The sequence below is a fragment of the Hyposmocoma kahamanoa genome, unplaced genomic scaffold (genome assembly GCF_003589595.1).
Source record: "Hyposmocoma kahamanoa isolate Upper Pololo Valley unplaced genomic scaffold, ASM358959v1 66, whole genome shotgun sequence".
NCBI lineage: Eukaryota > Metazoa > Arthropoda > Insecta > Lepidoptera > Cosmopterigidae > Hyposmocoma > Hyposmocoma kahamanoa.
In genome coordinates this window covers 10,359,549-10,370,132 of record NW_020653854.1, presented here as the reverse complement: position 1 = coordinate 10,370,132, position 10,584 = coordinate 10,359,549, and the positions used below count along the sequence as shown (strand labels likewise).

General features: G+C 34.3%; 1 protein-coding gene across 5 annotated transcripts in view; it reads right to left on the bottom strand.

The window, feature by feature from the left end:
• LOC113231611 (PHD finger protein 14) overlaps positions 1-9,507 on the bottom strand; it is a 21,282-nt gene extending 11,775 nt beyond the window's left edge. For all 5 annotated transcript variants that reach the window (XM_026466014.1, XM_026466009.1, XM_026466010.1 and 2 more), the window contains exons 1-12: positions 9,391-9,507; positions 9,158-9,319; positions 7,906-8,042; positions 7,348-7,459; positions 6,530-6,658; positions 6,037-6,119; positions 5,468-5,622; positions 3,839-3,991; positions 3,196-3,311; positions 2,698-2,816; positions 1,864-2,049; positions 1,486-1,676 (exon numbers count right to left, since the gene is read on the bottom strand). In XM_026466014.1, coding sequence (XP_026321799.1) covers positions 1,486-1,676; positions 1,864-2,049; positions 2,698-2,816; positions 3,196-3,311; positions 3,839-3,991; positions 5,468-5,622; positions 6,037-6,119; positions 6,530-6,658; positions 7,348-7,459; positions 7,906-8,042; positions 9,158-9,319; positions 9,391-9,400 — 1,553 coding nt within the window. In that variant the 5' untranslated portion in view covers positions 9,401-9,507. The remainder of the gene's footprint in view (positions 1-1,485; positions 1,677-1,863; positions 2,050-2,697; positions 2,817-3,195; positions 3,312-3,838; positions 3,992-5,467; positions 5,623-6,036; positions 6,120-6,529; positions 6,659-7,347; positions 7,460-7,905; positions 8,043-9,157; positions 9,320-9,390) is intronic.
• Positions 9,508-10,584: the final 1,077 nt, after the last annotated feature.

Genomic DNA, 10,584 nt, shown 5'->3' with positions numbered 1-10,584 from the left:
TACCCATAGTAGCATTTAGCGTTAATTTATAAATCAATTCGTAACACACAATGGCATCTATATTGACTCGCGTATTAGTCGAAGTCCAGAAACTAATTTTAGCTCATGGTCAATATTTGTTTGTATTAAGACGAATTAATTCATATCCACGACCATTTACGTATTATAAACTACTTCCAGGCGGCTTCTGAGTTACGATATGTAGAATGAATATTATACCATATCAAACTGTACGCATCACCTTTGCTAGTAAACAATTTAATCAACAGTCCTCTTATCTCTATTGAACTTGTATGATTTGAAATCTACACTCTCAAAGTGGTTACGATCATTGGATTATGAGGATACAGGACGTCTTTTAGAAGTGCTAGAATAATCTACATCAAAAATATAACACAAAATCCCTCACTCGTTACTGACACATCGTTGTATTATACATATATATATTATATATATATATATATATATATTAAATATTATAAACTTGCAAACCCATGTACACTCTATTCATTCAATCACACCACCACACAAATAACACACTTCACCCACATACACATACACACACTCACTCACTAACTCACACATTTTATACTTTGAAGTTCATCATCTTTTGTTAATTTTAATTTTATTTTCCTTGTTCTTTTTACAAATTGAAGCCTGTATTACTTGACCTGAATCACTCAATCACAATTTAGATATTGTTTAGAATAAGGAAGAGCAGGAATTCCTAGCACAAGTACAATTTATTACTTAAATAAACATCTCAAGATTGTTTACATTTAATTAAGTACATAAACAAATGGACTACAGCAGTCCTCTTGAGTTATTGGTCCATGCCTACACTAACATTGATGTGAACACTAAATATCCCACCAATTCAGGGTCCAAAAATAACTTATCAGCCTATACTTCAATCAAATGTTACAGAGATGAGCGTCAGACTCAATTTACATTATGCGGGACGGAATGGAAGCGAATTTTAGTAATTATAGAATAATGAACTTTATATCAATTGTGTGACGTACAAACTAGATACCCGAAACGATGATTCGAGAGACTGCACGAGAATTCCTTTGAAGACGCGCGACCCGTTTTTTCACTCGAATATAGTTTCTACGTTACAGTTGAAATAAGGTTAAACATGCTATGGTTACAAAATTTTGCTTGCATTCCGTTCCGCGGCAACGTAAATAGAGTCTAAGTGTAACCCACAAATGGCCCTTTTTTCTGTCACGCTAACTTTGCTCCCCGTGTATCTAAAATGGACTTTAAGCTTGCCGTTAAGTCCTTTTATAGATACATATGCATGTGAGGCAAAATTCGGGTGGAAAACAAATGTAAAGAGGTAACCCCCTTTAAATCTATTTTCCAATCACGTGGAGTCTACGAAATTTTGATACAGCGATGGAGATACACAAGCGGAGCTGAATTCGCTAAAATAAAAAAAACAAAAACCATCGACAAATGATAAAGAACGTTCCATACCGCTTCTGCAACTGCTGCGGAGTAACTTTGGGTGTTGACCGCTGTACGACAGGTGGCAACAGTGGTTTGTCCTCCAATATCGCCGGTGCAGTTTTCTTAGGACACAGCGTTATGATTGCGTCATAGGTTTTCTGGAGGGATTGTCGCGTTGACGTCAGTTTTGCTAGTGTTTCTGTGTTTTCTGCTGATGCCTGTACAGGACGTACAATATATTTGATAATAACTTTTATTGTTTATGATTAATGGTAATTGATTTTGCAGATGTCAAAATACCGAACCCAGGAAATGTCACACTCTAGAAACCTTGACCTTTACTAAGGTCCACAGCCTCTGCCTACCCCATTTGACGTCAGGCGTGATTATGTCTTTATAACTAACCTCATCGTAATCAACTCTCAAATGTTCATCTTCAGATAATAACTTCTCGTTCTCCTTCGTAAGACGCTCGAGCGATCGCCGCAGTGACGTCACACGGCTGTTCCTCTCCAAGTAGTACCCGACGAATTCCACTGAAAACGCAGGTGGGACATGCCAACGACGGGAGACATCCTTTAAAGCTGCCATCTAGAATAATCATGTAGTATATCACACTCCATTCGCTTTCAAGCAAGGTTCCAAGTGATAATTATGATTGATAATTAGTTACCTTGAAGATTATCAATGATTATTGTCTTGATATTTATACAATTAATTGGAACCTTGCTTTTAAGTATAGAAAAGAAAACACATGATATTGCTCATCTCCTGACTAACAGGTGCAGTAATTATTAGACAATTTGTTATAATTATTATTACTTAAAAGATTAACACTTAGAAAAAATTCCTTAGAGCCGGATTCAAACTGACGTCTTCTAGCAAACCGTGGCAGACGCTATGCCAACTAAGCCACGGACCGAACCGGCGGGCCACACGAGTTTTTCTATGTGCTTGTTTGTCGGATCTTTGTACCTGGTTTTTAACAACTTTTTAGCCGTGGCGCCATCTATGAAAAATCTATAAAAGTATTTGGTCATCCAGTTAGGCACCTTTACAGCTACCAACCATTTTTCAAAAAAAATTTAACTCATAATCAATATTTGAATAATATTACAAGGACAAAACTGACTTCTTATATTTCATATTATAAAGGAATTCATTTATTTCCATGGCCATTTACAAAACATAAACTACTTCCAAGCTAATTTAGTGTAATACAAATTACGCCAATAATACCTGTGCATCTTGAAACTCGAGCGCATGTGTGTCAACGCCCATACATTCAGCTTTCCTTTGGAATTTCCTCATGGCTGATGCGCTGCTGTACAACATTCGAGCCATTTTCTGCGTAGGCACTAAACAAACAAATTAACATATTGTAATGTGTATCTCGATTTCTAGATTAGTAATAATCGCATACCACTTATCAATGTCACAAGTAAAAAATCGTAATTATAAATTCTGCATGTCTTTATTTTTAATTATGTCAACTCAGTTTGTAATGGTTTATGTCACTTGACGACTGTTCAGTACGATGTTTATTTGAAAACATAAGTCATATTTCACTTCCCACATTTGCCATTTTTGTGTTAGAGTTGGAACCGGTGTGCAATATGTACCATGACTTGCTGGTTAGTAGTTCATAAACGTTAGTTTCATTACTATAAGGTAAATGTACTTCACATATAACTTAACAGCAATTTTTACGTAAAAATTTCTCATTTTGATACCTACCCCAAGGAGGGTTCCTATTTTCTTTTTGTTGTAGATATTTCCTCGTGTATTTGACCAATTTCCGCTGAATCCTCGCTTTCTCTTCAGGACTTAGGTCGTTTTGCAACTCTATTTTTCTGAAATGTAAATGTAAGACTTTTTTGTGACAATTTATTTTAATAGGCCCTTACAATACGCTCACACCGGTTGGCGACACATAAACGTATTCAATTTGTCAAAATACTGTATTGATTGAAAGAAGTTATACCGAGTAAGCAACAAACAAACTTTTTGAATACTTTCATTGTTATAGCGTTAAGTCATTTGTGGCATTTGTACTTCATTGTATTGTACAATATAATAAAACTTAAATCAATAAATAAAGCACCCTTCAAATAACTCGATGGCGAGAAATAGTGTAGAATATAAATAAGAAGCGTATTTATAACAGACGTTAAAATATTTTTTTAATTGCTGAGCCAGAGAAGATTTCGCGTTACATAAACGTGTACCAAAATCACGAACATCTTCCACCTTAGCGATCAAATAGAAGGCCCCTATGTTGCAATAAGGACCCCAGTGTGCATCTTTGCTGTTTGTTTGTTCTGTATTATTTTAATTTGAAGCAGGCCGATAACTGCGTATTTTGTTACATTTAAAATACCTTTTAGCAGTCCTCAATTGCAGTGCAAGCCAGTTTCTCTTACGTTTCTTGACGAGAGTTTTATCAGAGTGCAATCTGCAATGAGCGTAAAACGGATCGGCTTGTTCCACCTCCTCCGAATGTGCCTCGGCCAATAGCCCTTCTCTTTGACCACTGAAATTTAAATAGAATTCATATTTTTATAATAAGTAAACAAATCAGATTAGAGATGCTCCAACTACAGTTTTGGTCCACTAGCCGAATAATCGGTCCTGTTGACCATTGTTAATTTATTTTTTAATTATAAATCGGTCCTGTCAATTACTGTCAAAGTTATCAGAAAAAAAAAATTACTCGTGGTACCAAATGGTAACATTTTATTCTAGATAGATAGGTTTATTTTTAATTTCCAAATATTTATTTGATGATTAATAATTGACAAATAAATAATAATATAAAATATGGGTCTATACAATACAATATAATAAGATTATAATATGTAATGTTAGGCTACTATGAGTTTTATTCCATTTATTGTGCAATTATTATGTATCCACACGAGTGACGACTTTACAATGTTATAAATTTGGTCCAATTTCCTCCTTCGCCAGTACATCCACTATTATAAGAAAATAGTTACTTAATCCTTTAATCAGTTAATTTAACCCTTTAAGTAGAAAGGAAAGTATGTGACGACCTCTGTTTTCGTATAATATTTCATAGTAATAAGTCTGTATTTAAACATTCTGAATGAGCATGGTGGCATAATTACGTCATAAATACGTTAGATAGATATATTTTTGGTTTTACTTTGATGACGCCGAATAGTATAAGCGCAACACAGCGTGCTATATGTTCTGTCTCACTCACACGCTATATGGCCTCACGCGATTGGACTTGCGCGAGTCTTCGCAGGCCGATTATTGTAACTAATTAGTGGCCGACTATGAAAATGGCCGATTGATCGGTACGTCTCTAAAAATTAGCCATGTTTTATCATAAACAAGTTTGAAGCATAGCAAATCAATTTCGAAAAATTAAGGTTTGTTAGCTATACGAGTTGAATAGAAGTAGATTGCTGACGTCATAATTAAACACAATGCATACAGGGGTTCATGTCGTGTACTTTGCCTATAGTGACATTCGTTTTTTTTTTCATTTTCATTTTGCAGAGACTAACAGATGTAATTAATAAAAAGTTGCTTTATTAAAAGTCTGACAAAGATCAATTTGAACCCATATCGAATAATTTATAAATCTTCTTTTACAGAAATTAACAGATGTAATTAATAAAAAGTTACTTTATTATAAGTCTGATAAAGATCAATTTTAACCCATATTGAATAATTTAAAAATCTTCTTTCACAGAGATTAACAGATGTAATTAATAAAAAGTTACTTTATTATAAGTCTGATAAAGATCAATTTTAACCCATATCATATAATAGTATAATTATGTTAGAAGTTAATTACTAGCACAACTAGTTTTGTTACTAAATTAAAAGGCAAGACTTTAGGAGAAAGTACATAGGGGTCACGATGAATTTGCTTTATTAAGAATACTTTCTTAGTGCACATAATATCTATAGGTGGTCATCATCAGGTGGACCGCCTGTATGTTTGCAAGTTTCAATACCATAAAAAAATTACCAGGTGACGTGAAAGAAGGTCTTGCACAATCCAGCGTCGCAGCCGACGCACACGCCGGTGCGAGCGAGTGTTGTATCTTCGCAAAGAGCACATGATCGAGCGCCCCAGCGGGAGTATGCCATCTCGAATAATGTCACACCGGATAGACGTTCCACCTGGTTACATTTAAATTTGAAAGTAAACTAAACTGCCTACGGGTTTATATTCTGTACTACTTGATTGATGTAATGCAACCAAGGACTTTAAAAGGTAACTGTTTATTGTATAGTAAATACATTTTTTTTTTTTTTCAGTGACAGGTATGAAGCCTTTGGTGGCACCTTGAAATTCTAACAAAATAGCGAAAATTTTATATTCATTTTTGAAAGTGATTGATTGTGTAATAATTCTTTTAAGGACCAAAAGATTTACAACTTAAGAAGCCTCCACGTCTTTGAGTTTTTACTTAAAAGACCATTCTACCCTATCTACTCATATCCATTTAAATAAAGATCCCTGATCCAGAACCCTGTTCTACGACGATCACATTACACAGTACTTAATATCTATCCTCGTTATTGTTAACATACCTCAGAAAATGCAACACCAGGCACATAAAGCGCACACACTAAATGCACCCAGGCTCCTACTTCCGTCTCCTTAAAAATGCCCCCTGAAACACATTTGAAATTCATAAAATGGTATGTCGTCGAAAGTATATTGGACTGTCATCATAATCAACCGATATATATCACACTTCTAAACATATGTCTCTCCTGACGAGAGGGCAAAAACTTCGAAAATCACGAAATATTAGAAATTAAAGTTTTTTTAATCCATAATATTATAAACATTGGTTTGTATGTGAATTATGATGTAAGTACATCATAAGTCATAAGAACGTCATAATGTACATTATGACGTAAGAACTGTTTAAAAAAGACGCCAATCAAACATAATCTCATACATGCATTAGGACAATGCATGCATGTTATAAATGCTCATGTCAAAATGCTTTTGAGTATATATAAATCAAATATCTAAAATTAACGAATACTAAAACTGCCTGTTACAGCGTCATACCTTTGTTTGGACAAAGTTCGCAATTGGGGTCAGTCACACCAGCCTTGCAAGCCTCGCAGAACCATGGCTCAGTTGACGCACAACTGACTGTACTTGATTCACTTGTCACATCAGAAACACCATAACAACCTAAAATTTTGTTTTTTATTTCAACCAATATACAAAGATCAACTTCCAATATTGATTTTTCATAAGCCTGCTCAACATTGTCGTTTTCAAACAAAATAAAGTATTTTGCTTTTTTTATAATTACATGCGAGTCCACCACCATTATTGATCTTGTTGGAATATTTGCTCTAAAAGTATGGAATAAACTATGATAAGTACCAAAGGATTGATTAATTAGGGGCGCTACCCAAAGTACCCAGACAAGAATTAATTTTGACAAGTTAGTTTCCTGGATTGATTGTACAGGAAATCAAGTCTAGGCTGTAGAATCCACTGCCTTAATGCTTTACCTACTTGGCTACCTACAACTTATAGTATATGCCATAGCAGAGTATTAAACAAGGCCGAAAGTTACGCCATCTGTCACGAAGATAAACAAAATTATAAAACAAATGTGTCCCATTTTTGCCATTTGATGCAGATACGTAATTCCTTCTTTGGTAATTATTATGTCTCAGACAGAGGAGATGAAACTAATTGAAGTCCAGAAAATTCTACAGTTGTGTAACTCTCCATTTGAAAAACTTGGTGATAATCATAATAGATCAAATTACTGCTCACAGTGATGTAGGGCATAAGTGGTCCTGATAAGCCACCTTTGCTACTTAAATACTATGCCTTAAAAAGTTCTATTATGATAAAAATTATACCTTCATGCACAGTGACCCCGCAGCCATCACACTCAACAATTTCATTAAAATCGTCACTACGAGAACCAAGACAGCCAGCACATATCAGCACATTCGCTAAGTCGCCAGGAAACTGGAAATAAATAACAGATAATGTGTACTTCATAAGAAAGAAAATCAGTCTCAAAAATTTGCATTGCAATGCATTATGTGAGGTGTATTTTGTTACACAGAACAAAATAGTTGTAATATTTAATTAATATAATCAATCTCATAGCTTTAGTAAGAACTTAGAAGGCACATGAACAAGAATTGCTACAAAGATCTGGATCTACAAGGAATTTACACTGTCTATAACTTTAATTATATTGATGCTTCATTCCTTACAAACATAATTATTATAAACGGTTCCAATGGGGAATCTGCAGTCAATCTGGAGGTACAAGAGTTACCTAATGACTGTATGTCCACAGGTACAAGTAGAAAAAAAAACATTCCATTAAACAGAAATACTTTGATTACTGTATTTTTGAGACATTAGTAACTGAACAAAGAAACAGTTGGTTTAAATTAAAATACCTTGAATTCCTGCTGTTTAGCCCTTTCAAGGAGATCAAAGACTGATATCTCCTCTCCAAGCTTGTTGGATGAGTGTTTAAATTCACCATCTTCTGACCCAGAATCCTCCCCAGAACTGCCACTTTTGCCTCCACCTTCTACAAAACAATGTATACTTTCAATACCCAAACTTAATCCAAAATAAATGTATATAATATAAATGTATATAACCAGTGATAGAAATTGAAGAAAAAAAATTACCTAAAGTTTTGAATGAACATATGTTCAATACATAGAAATGTTCAAACATTTCTTAGTATGGACATACTCATTTTGTGATAAGACAAAAAAATCCCCATATTCATTTTACAATATCAATGCATATAATTTTTTTTTCTACTGTTTATTTTCTAAACAATCCAAAATATAGGTTCTCATGTTTATTTTTAAATGGCTAGACTATTTAAATATGTAAGTACCTACACAAACAACTACAATATTACTTTTTGTGACAATAATTTGTAGCAAAAGGTTCATAGGATATAATAATTTGTCACCAATGTACTCAAATTCCAATAAACAATACTCATATTCAAATAATTAATAAGTTCAAAGTCCCGAGATTTTTAGAAGGGAATGTCGACATTATTATTTACTTTAGCTAAATCAACTTCCGCAATTCCAATCACTGATAATAACATATCCATCTATTTCACACCATAGAGCAGTCACATCATCAGTTCATTAGAATGAAGGCCTGCTGATCCATATCACAGGTTTTACCTGAAGATGCATAGGCACAAATCTATAGAGATTTGCTCCTTTTATATAAACAACATGCGCATTGGACAAGGTCATGTAAACATAAATACATGATTGACAACATATTTTTGTAACTATCTGGGATAACTTTGATATCAACCTCCCACCACAGGCTTCTTAATAACTACATTTATATAAAATGCCCCTACACCAATGTCGACTTATTTAATGTAAATTTGTATTGTCTTTATTATTACAATTGGATAAAGGTAGCATAAATTAGCAGGTGATTTGACATACCCACAAAGTCCATTATAGTTTCGTGTTTTCGTAATTTAGTAATGTAGACTAAGAAATTAAACAAGTCATAATAAATTTTGTACAATGAAGCAAGGCAAATGTAATACATATTATATAGGCTAATTGGATATTAAGAGTATGCGCTAACCTCGACTGACGGGATAAGAAAACAATGAATTTAACAAATATAAAACATTACACTTGTACATACTCTTTTCATCGTCAGTGTTGATAGAATAATCATCACTTTCCTCCGGATGGTCTTCAATGCGAAAGTCTGAGTCATCAGAACTCTCGCCTTCACCAAGATCGAAATCTAATAAGGATTGAGGTTCCACCGGCTTCACCTTGCGCTTAGCAGACCCTCTGCCTTCTGCAACATTTAGCTTCTTATTTAACAAAGAAAATTTTTAACGTCCTCGCTACATAATACTAAGAACTTACGGCTTATCATTGTACTGCCAAACAATAAAGAATATCTCTAAAATGCACTACTTCGATCCATTGGTGAATACAAAAGCACAATAAATAAAAAATCCAACAAACAACCAAGACGCAAAGATGTACTCTTTGACGCAAAGCTACCGGTGCAAATTCGTTCATTCTAATTAATTTGTGAATTCGCTGTTCACCGAATGAATATAACCTAACATTCATTTGACTTTAAAAAGAGTGAATGGTTCATCCCATTACGAACGTAAGTCGAAGATTTTTGCAGAAAAGATGCGTTTAAGTGCGGTAATACACCGATTTCGTGTCTGATGGTCGGATCCGACTATTGGATCGGATTCACTCAATACACGTCCGATAGGCGTTCGATTCTTTCGTCAGACTTTTTCTGAACTAACTGCAGTGCTGCCAATTTATGGGGAATTTCCCAAATACAGGGAATTTCAACTCAACAACTCGTTTGGGGATTTTGTTTGGATTACGCTATGTGGGGAAAAGCATCGCATTCTAGAATTTTATTATATTTTTGTTACATTGATGATCACTGATAAAAACACTTTATTTGTTTGTTCTATTTATTTATCACACACACGCTGCTTATATGTATAGTAACATTTACATAGAATTATAGCAAACCGCTTATATGTATAAAATTGCAGCTGTTGCCGAACAAAGCCGAGCAGTAGGTATTTTAAAGGACTATCCACACACATCAGGGCCGTGCCCGGGACGTGGACGGGGCGTGCTAGTTTGTATGAACTGCGTGCCTGTCTCGGCGCCGGCCCGCACACGGACATGTGTGAACGAATTCATACAAAATATACGTTTATTTGTTTGAGCCCCTGATGGAGCAAAGCCCGTCCTCGCCCTTAATATCACAACTTGCCACTCGTCAAGCTTAATTAGTAAGACTTAAACTTAATTCAACTTGTTGAATATATTTCTAATTATATCGTAACGTATATGTAATAGATGGGTACATTTTGACTTTCTTAATTATTTGATATATTTTTAAGCGTAACAATAATAATATAATAAATACTGATATATTAGAAAACCGTGTATTATGTATAAAAATATCCAGTAGGATTAGAATCACTTTGTCTTGAAATGTAAAATTACTACAATTATCAGTCACCGACAAGAGCCTGGCTCTTAAATAGGATGATGATGATCAGTCCATGAGTG